Source organism: Saccopteryx bilineata, chromosome 2 (genome assembly GCF_036850765.1).
Source record: "Saccopteryx bilineata isolate mSacBil1 chromosome 2, mSacBil1_pri_phased_curated, whole genome shotgun sequence".
Taxonomy (NCBI): domain Eukaryota; kingdom Metazoa; phylum Chordata; class Mammalia; order Chiroptera; family Emballonuridae; genus Saccopteryx; species Saccopteryx bilineata.
The window spans coordinates 265,281,603-265,294,790 of NC_089491.1; the positions used below are offsets into that span (position 1 = coordinate 265,281,603).

Sequence of the window (13,188 nt, forward strand, 5' to 3'; positions counted from 1 at the left end):
AAGAAAAAGCCTGCCAGGGATTCAGAAGGCATCCCACTAGCGATCAGCTGACATTCCTAACTGAAGGCTGCAATGTGTTGCTTATTCATTTTGTACCGTGGGAGCTGCGGGGACTAGCAGAGAGCTAAACTATGCATTTCAAACAGCAGTGCTTGTGCAGAAAGAGGGGTGAGAGAGAGGCAGCCGGCGAGGAAAGAGCACAGCTGGACTTTCTCCTTGTTTTTATCCATTTCTGCAGGATCATGTATTCATAAGGGATGAGGCGGGCCACGGCGATCCCAGGCCTGAGCCACGGCCTACCCAGTCAGTTCAGAGCCAGGCCCTCCACTACCGGAACAGAGAGCGCTTTGCCACGATCAAATCAGCATCTTTGGTAAGCAAACACCCCTCTACTCACCTTCCCTTCCTTCCCCTCCTCCCCATCTGGCAGCCTCTTGCCCTCCCTGAGCCTCTCTCGGCTCCATGGATGGGAGGAAAGGAGTCAAGAATGTTTTCTCCCTCCTAATAATTTTATTCATTTTAGAAAAAATCTGTTGGCATAGCAACCTGGTCTCAGATATTTTAGCATTGTCTACGGCATGAAAAAAAAAAAAAACCTTTGTGTGAGTGTGTATATGTGTGTGTGTATTTATATATGCTGTATGTGCAAAATAAAAGGCCTTTAAGATGAAGTTGCTAACATATCTAATTTTTTAAAAGCTTTTTGTCTTTTCATTAAAATAATAAGGCTAAAAAATATTTTAAAGGTATTTGATGTATATGTTTGCAGGGCACTATGCTTTTTATATAGATTCATGTGTGTCTCTATGTATACACATACATCAAAAGATAAAACACATTTTTTTTAAAAATATATGGTTGCCGGCTACTGTATATAATTGTAGAAAATAAGATACTGGCTTCTCAGGGATGGCTTGCTGGTTCGTTCTAGTTCATTCATTTATTTATTACAACAATGGTAGTGGCTGCACTTCCCCATTTAACCCCTGAAGAATTTCCTGGCACCAATAAAGCAAGAAGGGCTTTGTAGGAGAGGATAGGGATGGTTGTGGAAGGAAAGATACTGTAGGATCCTTCAGCATTTTTACTATTGCAAATGTGATTGCTGGATGCCCTTGTAGTAGCAAAAGGGGTGTGTGCTGGAAGAGTTAGTTTTCATGCCTCCTCCCCTTGGTCCCCAATGCGTGCGCGTGCGCGCTCACACACTCACACACACACACACACACACACAGAGTCATTTCATTTCATCCTTGGCACTCTAAACTCTCTTTAATCTTTTGCTTCTGAATCTCACTTCTCAGCCAAAAAAATTATTGAAATATTGGTTGTTTTGCCCAAATTGATGTTAGAGGTTACATGTGCAGTAAGAGTTAGTGTACACTGCCTGGCTATTACATTTAGAACCTATGATGACATCATCCAAGGCCGACCCAGAAATGATTATTTTTCTTGTCCTATTTTTTTAAACATGACTCCCACTTTTATTTCTCAAGTCTTTAAAAGGCTTCGATTGCCTTTGGAATTGATAATGGATTATAATCTTTAAAAACCCAAATAGAAGGAAAATGGGAGTTAAAGCACCTACATATTGCTATGCCTGCTGCTGTCTAAAAGCAAGCAATTTAATGTAGGCTCCTTATAAATAATCAGCTTGCCTTTAAGTTCCTTTATATAGAAGTTTTTTGTATTCTCTTCAATGGGCAATTTTTCATTTTAAATGAATGCTATACTGTGTAATGGCGATCTTAAAATGTCCACTATGTATTTGATAGTGATTGTTAAGCACCTAAAAAAACATGCTTCTGAATCTAAATAAAGCATGAAATATTAAATAATAAGTATCTTCATGCCATGGTATCTGATGAAAGAAGAAATATGGCATTTATGGGCTATTGCTACTTACTACCACTCTTGTGAGACTTGTAACCTTTATTCAGCCCTGTTCATGTTGAAATGAGAGGAGAAGAAATGCAGCACCACTGAGAATCAGAGCACCATAGCAGGTTTTCAGTGTGAAGCAGACATTATACCAAGTGGGGTTTCCCCTCTGTGGGACAGGTTCTCTTCTTTCTCACTCGCCACACCCTCATTCCCACATCATATATTCATGACCTCTCCTACCTCCTAGTAAGTAAGATACTACTACTGCCGTGCCAGAATGAGCTTACGCTTGCATTTGTGAACTCACCCAGGGCTACTCTGTGTACAGATCAGCCATCACAGCCTTTCTCTCTGGAAAATGAAAGCTGCTTCCCTACTAAGCCAGCTCAGGGGCTATAAGCAAAGTCCTCAGGAACCCCTCTGAATCCTGCAGGCTTCAGAGTGCCCATCCAGAGAGCAGCTGGGATCTGTCCCTCCGGTGGACTTTGATTTGCTAAAAGGCCCCTGCCCCTATGTTAAGTTAAAAACAGAGTAGTTGATAGACTGTTGGCTATAGCTACAAAATAAGTTATTTTTTTGTGGAAAATCTTCTCCAAATGTAGTGCTTTGAGAATCACAGTGGGATTGATGGAAGTTAATCAGAGTTTAGTGGTATTTGTATCTAGCAGTTTTTAGGGAGAGAAAAAAATGAATGGAAGAGAAAAGTGGCATGATGTATGATTCCATGACCCATGTTGGACAGTGTAACTATTGGGATGGATATTTTAATGTATATTATCAAGTACTACAGTCCTACTACCATTATATATATTATTTTAAAGACTAATTTCAGTAGAAATATATAAATCAGGACACTGGAATATAAAAAGAAGCATCCAGTTTTTAAAAATATATTATGTATTGTATTGTTTTTCATGAATCCCAACTCAAGTGAAAAAGGACTAAAATTACTAAAATGACTCAAGAATAAGCAAAATCATGGGAAAATGAAGGTCCAGTAAAAACAATCAAATCATTGTTGAAACCTCTCTTCCCTTCTCAGAAGTGGTAGCAGCAGTATTGCTATGTTATATTGTTTTATTTATTTGGGTTTCACTTTTTCTTTACAACCTTCTAGTAGAAATAACAAGCCACAGACTGACCCAGAAGTGAACAAGCAAAAGAGGAATTTAGAAATGAGTTTTTCAATTGCTAGATAAATAAGTGATGAGTATATATTTTAAATAGACTTGCAAGCTAAATATATATATATATATACATACATACATACATACACACACACACACACACACATATTCTGGTTCCTCACATTTGTTTTATCAACCTGTCTCTTCTACATAGCCTAAAAGAGGCCCAGCTCTGTGGTTTCCCCCCTTAGCATTTCTCTCTAAATTGTGCTTTTGAATGGGGTCATTGACAAGTGGGTGAAGCCCATGGGCTACAGGTTCTTACTACTGGATTTTTTATTATTATTATTTTGTCACCTTAAAACTGAGATTTTGGCCTGACCTGTGGTGGCGCAGTGGATAGGATGTTAAAGCTGAGGTCGCGGGTTTGAAACCCTGGGCTTGCCCGGTCAAGGCACATATGGTAGTAGATGCTTCCTGCTCCTCCCCCTCTTCTCTCTCTCTTCCTCATTCTCTCTCTCTCCCCTTTCTAAAAATGAATGGTCTTTTAAAAAAATTTTTTTTACTGAGATTTTGATTTTATTATGCACTCTGCACAATTGCATTTGTAACAAAGGAAAAGCAAGGACTGGAAACCTTGATACCAGGGGAAACCCTGAGGAAACTTTAGAACTATGTAACTGTAATCATTTAAGGGAAAGATTATTGATCTTATTTTGAAAAATTAGAAAAACTAAGGGCTTTTGGTGGAACCTCTTAAATTTTATCCTTCTTCTGTAAGAAAGTTCATATCTGGCTGATTGGTTATCTGAAGAAAGGAATTGTTTATATAGTTCTTCAAAATTACTGATTTGTTGGGCCTTTGAGATGTGCCTTTTGAGTTTTTATTGTTGATGAATGGAGATCCTAATATTTTAATTAGATTTGTGACCCACGAGAGTGTTTTCAGCTGAGGTTACATCTGGTGTCATTTCTCCTTAAAATTTCATAATATCCAGGGTCACTGGCTGTTCCCATAGTAGATATTAATATAAAGAGCACCAAGGCCATATCTATCAGACAATTCACCCTTTGGTCTTGTGAAGGAATTCTCACCAGCCCGCTACTACACAGGTGAATTTATATTAGAATACACATTAGGGAGAAGGACATAAAACTCTTAGTTTCTAAGCTCCAGGAAAGCATGTAGGAGAAAATGATTATTGTTCTATCTAAGTAAATATAGATTATTTGACTTTGGCTTTACTGAATGAGTAGAAAAGCTCATATAAGAATGAAGCCTCAGCCCTGGCCGGAGGCTCAGCGGTAGAGCGTCGGCCTGGGGTGCGGGGGACCCGGGTTCGATTCCCGGCCAGGGCACACAGGAGAAGCGCCCATTTGCTTCTCCACCCCTCCGCCGCGCTTTCCTCTCTGTCTCTCTCTTCCCCTCCCGCAGCCGAGGCTCCATTGGAGCAAAGATGGCCCGGGCGCTGGGGATGGCTCTGTGGCCTCTGCCCCAGGCGCTAGAGTGGCTCTGGTCGCAACATGGCGACGCCCAGGATGGGCAGAGCATCGCCTCCTGGTGGGCAGAGCGTCGCCCCTGGTGGGCGTGCCGGGTGGATCCCGGTCGGGCGCATGCGGGAGTCTGTCTGACTGTCTCTCCCCATTTCCAGCTTCAGAAAAATGAAAAAAAAAAAAGAAAGAAAGAAAAAAAAAAAAAAGAATGAAGCCTTCATTTGGATTTTTTAAAAATAATGCAACCTAATTATTCAGCTAATTGTGAAATTAGGTACCTGAATGAGTTTGACAGGCACACATTAAAATATTCGAGCCTCTGAAGTAAATGCTACTATTTCACCTCTCATGAGCCCACTGTTCTCTTTAGAAATTCTTGAAAATATGTCCTCTTCCTGGATAGTATATCAGAGGATGTTTATCAAAATATTGCATATCTCCTCTTTCCTTTTTGTTGGCATCTTAATCTTAATACAATCATTGCTGATAACATTTTTCACTTGTGTTGCCCAATCTAAATGCCCATCCCACATGACCTAAGTCTCTCAATAAATGTGGATTGAATGAATGAATGGACAAATGAATTAACAAAGTCTCTTCCAGCCTGCTACCATGTCAGAATTTGGATTTATAAGTGTACATTTCAAAGTTCTTGTCAGTTTTTCTGTATGCAGCAGACTTGCCTGTTATCAGTCATTACTTTAAATGTGAACTTAAAACGTTTTTCCCCTAGGTATTCTAAAGAGTGGAATGTTAAAGTCTAATGCCAGAACGTGACTCATTGTGTTCTTTTCAAGAACTTGCTATAAATTTCATTTGTTCAAAGTTCTGAGGGTGGCCAGTGTTATCATAAGCATTATTTTGACTATTACATATAATTAATCTTATAAGTTGGCTTTGATCTCTTAAGAGGGTAACATTATCAGCCACCATGCTCCTCTTTTATGTTCAGTAAGTTGCTTCTTAGCCTTCTAGTGCAGTGATCTGTACTTGGTAAGCATATTGTGAGGTGGTGTGTTTTAAGGCCACATTTTGCTGGAATTAATTCGGGTAGAATGGAATAACTATAAAAACTTTCTGAAAAAAATTCAGTCTTCCTTTATGGTTTCTTATTTTTTACATATTATTCCAGATATATAAAATAGTTGATAATTCAGATTCAGAAATGATACATACTTATATTATAATCCACAGCCTCAATACAAGTACAGTTTTGTTGTTAAATGTGCCCCTTGTCCTAGACCACTTCTTCTGATCTGTGTCCCCATTTCTTGAAATGCTCAGTGGAGGGGAAAAGAGGCCAATTATCAGAGTCTGGCAGGAGAAGGAAGGGAAGCCACATCTAGTGAACATTTCCTATGTGTCAGACACCTTGCTAGGCACAAGTGTCATCTCATCCGTGATCTCATCGTAGGGGTAGTTCCTTTTTACTATAAAAACTGAGAGACTTTGAGAGGTTAAGTAAATTGCCCAAGGTCAGATATATACTAAAGGATGGAATGAGATTTGTCTCCACGCAACCTTCTGGGTGTGCAAGATAAAACTGCTCCCTTTCAGATGATCACATTTTCAAGACCCCTATTGTGAAAATTCCAGTCCCTACATTTTTATAACTTCCTCTCATTTTAGACTTATTTGGTTGGTACCTTGGACTTACCACTCTCTTCAGCTTTGATTATTTTGGGTATTGGTTGCCTTCATTTCTTTATAACAGAAAGTTTTATTCATTTCTCCCTTGGTGATATGAATTTCCTCAGGCAATTTCAGAACCATAGAACCTTTAGTTCAAATCCCAGGCTTTATAATAAATAGGTAAATTACATGAGAAAGCACACTGTAAATCATAAAGCATGATAAGAAAATATATGAGTTCTTTTAAAAAATTTTTTTTACAAAATACTCTATTCATAAAACACAAAGTGTAAACTAAAAACACACAGGCATACATAACTATATGTAAAAATTTTTTTTTTTTTGTATTTTTCTGAAGTTGGAAACGGGAAGCAGTCAAACTCCTGCATGCGCCCGACTGGGATCCACCCGGCATGCCCACCAGGGGGCGATGCGCTGCCCATCTGGGGCGTTGCTCTGTTGCAACCAGAGCCATTCTAGTGCCTGAGGCAGAGGCCATGGAGCCATCCTCAGCGCCAGGGCCAACTTTGCTCCAATGGAGCCTCGGCTGCGGGAGGGGAAGAGAGAGACAGAGAGGAAGGAGAGGGGAGGGGTGGAGAAGCAGATGGGCACTTCTCCTGTGTGCCCTGGCCAGGAATCGAACCCGGGACTCCTGCACACCAGGCCGATGCTCTACCACTGAGCCAACCAGTCAGGGCCTGTAAAATTTTTTAAAATAAATTTTATGTTAGACTTCACATAAGAAACATCTGGTTATACTCTTATTTACATTCATCTATCTAGCTCAAGCATGAAAGTACAAAATTCAGTATTGTTATATTTATCTAAAAAGACAATGACTTTAAAACTTAGAAAGTTTAGTTGTACAAATGGGAGGTGATGTTAGTTAGGAATTTAAGAAGGTTATTATTCAAATTATGAGATGCATTGAAAAGCAAAGTATCTCTCCTATAATTTAATGATGTCCAATGCTAGCATGTTGAGCTTTGTAATTTGTTTTTGCCACATAATTGTATGATCTGCTATGCAGTAGGACCACCCTTTCCACAAGGACTTACCCACCAATGAGGTTAGAAAAATGTTCTTGACACAACTCATTTCTGTTTTATCCTTAGGCTGCCTTGTTTAGGCCAATGGCCACACTGTATTTTATTGACCACAAACCAGTCAAACATTCTGCTGGTAAATTTAAGTGTATTATGATAGCTTTAGAGTGTGCCATGCCCCAGCTTTGGGAATCTGATTGAAGAAGGAATACTAACATAGGAGAAAATATGTACACAGATGAAACATCTCTCAGACTCATCACCCTCCAACAGACACTTTAACTGCTATATTTGTCTGAAAAACAAGTGAATTTGGAAAGGATGAAATGGTATCCCTTCTGATGATTGGAATTGTTTTTAATTACTACAGTCGAACTTCAGGAAGACACAAGCATGAGGAAGTGAAACACACACATATATTTTCTTTTTTATCATGATTTAAGTCCATTAGAAAATCCATAATTGTGATGACAAAATAGATTATTTATAATCTTTAGAGTGTTAGTAGCCTCTTTGGTGATGATATTCTTTCTTGGTCTTGAAATATCACCTACTCTTATTCCTCATCCTTTAAAGAGGATTATCCTCTAGAAAAGAGAAATGAATATGAAACCAAGCACTAGTTTCTGCTGGAAAGGTTTCAAAGTTCGGCTAATGTTTAATGGTGTACTTTGATAATACTATCCAGTTACAGAACAGCACTCTCTTGATAGTAAGGACTCAGTCTAATATGCAGGGACACCTTCTAAAAAAGAGCAGAGAAACAAACTGTTCTTTGTACAGAATACACTTTGACCCATAAACTGAAAATAGTAGACAGGATTAATAGCAGCATGAAAATTTTCAGTAGAACTTGTGTGAGGTTTAGATTGAGGAGAAGTGGCTTATATTAGATAGGAGTGACTAAATTACCTTGTGAAAAACAAAACAAAAGTGAGAATTTTGGAAGTTAATTCTTTTTTTAAAAATAGGAAACATGAGAAGGAACTGACAGACAATCTGACAGGAAAATAAAGAGGGGTGATAAATTGAAGGAAAGAAAATCAGAAAAGGATTCACAGATAGAAACGAGATATCAAAATTCACATTTGCAATCTTTAGTTTGTTGGCTATTCACTTGAGAATGAGTTAAGGAAAAACTACTAAGAAAAGTAGCCATCCAAAAGATCACAGGAATGTTTTCCCTTTTTAGGAGGCAAGGAGATGTATTGTAATTTGTTAACATCTCTTCTGCAGGGAAGGAGGGGAGGAGGGAGACAGATGATTTAAAGGGAGAGTTCTTTTTCTCTCGATTCATATTAAGAATAGGAAATCAATCTTGTTCAAACTATTTTTGAAAGGATATTCAAGATTCCTGTGACTGCTAGAGATATGATTCTTAACAAACAAGTAGTATGATATGGTACAGTGATTCTCATCAGAGTGATTGTGCACCCTACCCCCTAGGAGGCATTTGGCCATGTCTGGGGACCTTTTTTCATTGTTTTGACTTGGGAGGTACTCCTGGACCCTAGTGGGAGGGTCAGAGATACTGCCAAACATCCTACAATGCACGGCACAGCGCCCTCAACAAAGAACTATCCGGTTCATTGTCAATCATGTCAAGGTTGAGAAACCCTGGTATAATGGAAATAGCATGGCTTTGGAATGAGACAGAAATAGGTCTGAATCCCTACTCCACTCCTTATTAGCTATGTGACCTTGAGAGCGTATACAGAGGTGGGCAAAAGTAGGTTATAGTTGTTCATATAGAAGAAGACATGCAGGTTATGATTATTGCAACAGCTTTATTAACTAAAGAGAAAGTCACAACTGTAAGCCTACTTTTGCCCACATCCTGTATATAATGATATGTCAAAAACATGTAAATATATTTTGACTGAATGAATTAATTCTCTCAAGTCTCAATTTCTTTATCTAAAATGGGGGTGGTGCCTAACCAGGTGGTTGTGCAGTGGATAGAGCGTTGGACTGGGATGTGAAAGACCCAGGTTTGAGACCCAGAGGTTGCCAGCTTGAGCACAGGCTCATCAGGTCTAAGCAAGGCTCACCAGCTTGAGCCCAAGGTCACTGGCTCGAGCAAGGGGTCACTTGGTCTGCTGAAGCCCCACAGTCAAGACACATATGAGAAAGCAATCAATGAACAACTAAGGAAGCGCAATGAAGAATTGATGTTTCTCATCTCTCCCTTTCTGTCTGTCTGTCCCTCTCTCTGAGTCTCTCTGTCTGTGCCACAAAAATAAAGAATAAAAATAAAGTGGGGGTGGTAACACCTTCCTCATGGATGAATAACATGATGGAGTGAATGAGAGGGTCTTTGGGATTAGAGATAAAGTCTACGAAGAGCGCCCAGCACAGGGCCTGGTACAGGTAAGCGTTCAGGAAATAGGTACACTGATGGTGACAGTGATGCACAAAACTCTGCCAAAGGGTTCTTCTCCTTCTCCTGATAGTTTGCCGTTCATGAACCTGGTGACCTGAGTTCTGTTCCCCAACCCAAATCAGGTTACACGGCAGATCCATGAGCATGAGCAGGAGAACGAGTTGCGGGAACAGATGTCAGGTTATAAGCGGATGCGGCGCCAGCACCAGAAGCAGCTGATCGCCCTGGAGAACAAGCTGAAGGCTGAGATGGACGAGCACCGCCTCAAGCTCCAGAAGGAGGTGGAGACGCATGCCAACAACTCGTCCATCGAGCTGGAGAAGCTGGCCAAGAAGCAAGTGGCTATCATAGAAAAGGAGGTCAGTATGTGCACGCGTGCCTGCGTGCCACAGCCACGCCACGCCAGTGGCATCGTGGTTGCAGGAGGCTGGAGGGGTGTGACTTTTGGCGATAAACAAACAATATTGCTTTGGGGGGTATGCAGATGGTTTAATGGGGCTACTTAAAGTTATCATTAAAAGTTAAAATAGTAATTTAAGGTATGTATCACATTCTTGTCTACGCACCTATATTCTGAGCATCATTCCCTTGCTGGCGGTCTAGGTAAAATTTTTAAAAATAAAAAAAACAATGCTTCTATCCTGTGGAAACTGGCACAATTCAAGTCCGTTACTGTGCCTGCCACACCCACAGTCCTCTTCACACTGCTCTATAAAATAGTCCCTTTTGGCGGAGATAATCCCTGCCTATGGATGATTGGATTACGTTTAGGCGCCTGACCAATTGCAGCAAGTAATTAATCTGGCTATTGCTTGAGTGTTTAGAGAACATTTCTCTCCCGCAGTTAGGCTCTAAAACTAATTTTCAAAACAGACAAGAGGGTAAGGCAGATAGTCAAAATATCACCTTTATTGCTGATAAATGTTAGATAGGAGCAGTAATTTATGTCTGAAGGAAAATGAGTTCGTCCTACTGAACAAAATGAACCAGCCCAGCCAATCCAGGCACTAGTAGTGCTAAACCAGTTGTCTTCCCTGCCACCCCACCTGAGACTTACCTAGTGTGGAAAAGCAGGGTGAACATGTGCTCCTTGGGGATGGAGTGACTGGGTTCAGGGTGCCAGGGGTGTTTCAGTGATTAGGCTAATCACTCTCCATGTGAAAGGAAACTGCGGAACTTAGAAGAAGCATCCCCCTAACAGCCATCCAGCCACAACACGGTCTGGCATGAAAACCTCAGCACAGACAGGGACGATGTCGATTAAATAAGCTGGTCAGATTCTTTCTTGGGAATTTGACTTCGTAAATATGTGGAGGCAATTGTTCCTCATGGAAGAACTGTTGTTAATGAATGCTAAATGTTAGATAAGATACATAAAAAGTCCTCTTCGTACTTAAGGATAAGCACCTTATTTACATACATGCTTCATTGAATGGTTCTCAACAACTTAGATTTGGTCACTTTCAGGTACCAATATTTATTGGGTTATTTTTATTTGGTCTGTGTTCAGTCCACTTAGGAGCCCCCAAAATATCCTGGTGTGTAACTGTTGTGGGTTATAACAGTTACCTAAGAAATCAAATGTTACCAGCTTTTGTTATTATACTAGAGGTGACCCCACTGGGGAACCTGATAATTGAAATAATTAAAGAGTCTTGGAATAAAACTGGCCAGTTATATTTGTCCATTTTTATAATATAACCCTTCAGCTACCAAGAATATGATAAAAAATTTGATTCTAATTCTTAGTTTAGCTCGCCTTTCATCTCATGTATTTTTTGTCTGTGTTTATGGTTTTTCTTCATCTTTTGCCCATAATTGGGAATATTTTTAATGGTAAAATTTTCCATATTTTTTTGTTTAAGATGCAGGAAAATCAGAACAGGCATTTCCTTATTTTGTTTTTAATTAATTATTTGACAAACATGACATTATTCAGCATTTATGGGCTTTTTAAATGCATTGGAGAATACATATAGTTGAATTATGTGTGAAAAACAATTTATCCAAGATCATATTTGTTATTTGTGTAGGCAAAGGTAGCTGCAGCAGATGAGAAGAAGTTTCAGCAACAGATCTTGGCCCAGCAGAAGAAAGACTTGACAACTTTCTTAGACAGTCAGAAGAAGCAGTATAAGATTTGTAAGGAAAAAATAAAAGAGGTAAGAGTACCAATACTTGTAGTCACCAATTTGCCATTAGAATGGTGGGAACTTAAATTTGATTCATCTTACATTGTGATCAGTATATTTATATGTAGTCTAACCCAGTGGTCCCCAAACCCCGGGCCGCGGACCCGTACCAGTCCGTGGGCCATTTGGTACCGGTCCGCAGAGAAAGAATAAATAACTTACATTATTTCCGTTTTATTTATATTTAAGTCTGAACAATGTTTTATTTTTAAAAAATGACCAGATTCCCTCTGTTACATCCGTCTAAGACTCACTCTTGACGCTTGTCTCGGTCACGTGATACATTCATCCGTCCCACCCTAAAGGCCAGTCCATGAAAATATTTTCTGACATTAAACCAGTCTGTGGCCCAAAAAAGGTTGGGGACCACTGCTCTAACCCATTGACTCTCAAATTTTGCATTAGAATCACCTGAAATGCTTATTAAAACAGATCGCTAATGCACCCCTAGATTTTCGATTCAGTGGCCCTGGAGTGGAGTTTGAAATATGCATTTCTAACAAGTCCCCAGATGATGCTGATGCTGGTGGTCCAGGCAACACACTTCAAGAACCATTTGCTCTAACTCTAAGCATTCTTCCTTACTTCCAGCTTATTCTCCCCCACTTCAGCCAGAGTGATCTTTTCAAAACATAGTCTAGTCATATCACCTCATGGATTTAACATTTACTAGCTTCCCATTGCTTTTTAAATAGAACAAAATACTGGAAGCCCCTACATGGTCTGCTCTCAGCCTCCCCTCCAGTCTCACCTCACACTGTGTTCTCCCCACCTGCTTACCCCACCCCCAATTCTTTGCTGCTCCTGCCACAGAGTGTGTCAAGCTCTGCCCTTCTCAAGGTCCTTACTCCTGCTGTTTCGTCCACCAACATGCTTTCCCATCCCTCACTTTCAATCCCCCCCTTACCACAATTCTGCTGTTTATTTCTCCTCCTCTTCCTTGTAGGATGTAGGATTGTTTATTAGTACCTTAAATATCACTTCCTCCAGGAAGCCTTTCCTGACTGCCTTGACTACAATAGGAATGTCTGGGTTCATAACACTAGTTTTTATTTTGTTTTGTTTTGTTTTGTTTTTGTATTTTTCTGAAGTTGGAAACGGGAAAGCAGTCAGACAGACTCTCTCATGCACCCGACCGGGATCCACCCAGCATGCCCACCAGGGGGTGATGCTCTGCCCATCTGGGGCATTGCTCTGTTGCTGCTGGAGCCATTCTAACACCTGAGGTGGAGGCCATGGAGCCATCCTCAGCACCTGGGCCCACTCTGCTCCAATGGAGCCCTGGCTACAGGAGGGGAAAAGAGAGCTAAAGAGAAAGGAGAGGGGGAGGGGTGGAGAAGCAGATGGGCGCTTCTCCTGTGTGCCCTGGCCAAGAATCGAACCCAAGACTTCCATACACTGACGCTCTGCCACTGAGCCACCCAGCCATGGCC

At 40.4% G+C, this 13,188-nt stretch overlaps 1 protein-coding gene across 2 annotated transcripts in view; it reads left to right on the forward strand.

The window, feature by feature from the left end:
* TAOK3 (TAO kinase 3) overlaps window positions 1-13,188 on the forward strand; it is a 160,804-nt gene that overhangs the window by 123,396 nt on the left and 24,220 nt on the right. For both annotated transcript variants that reach the window (XM_066260470.1, XM_066260471.1), the window contains exons 15-17: window positions 239-373; window positions 9,686-9,922; window positions 11,597-11,725. In XM_066260470.1, the coding sequence (XP_066116567.1) occupies window positions 239-373; window positions 9,686-9,922; window positions 11,597-11,725 (501 nt within the window). The remainder of the gene's footprint in view (window positions 1-238; window positions 374-9,685; window positions 9,923-11,596; window positions 11,726-13,188) is intronic.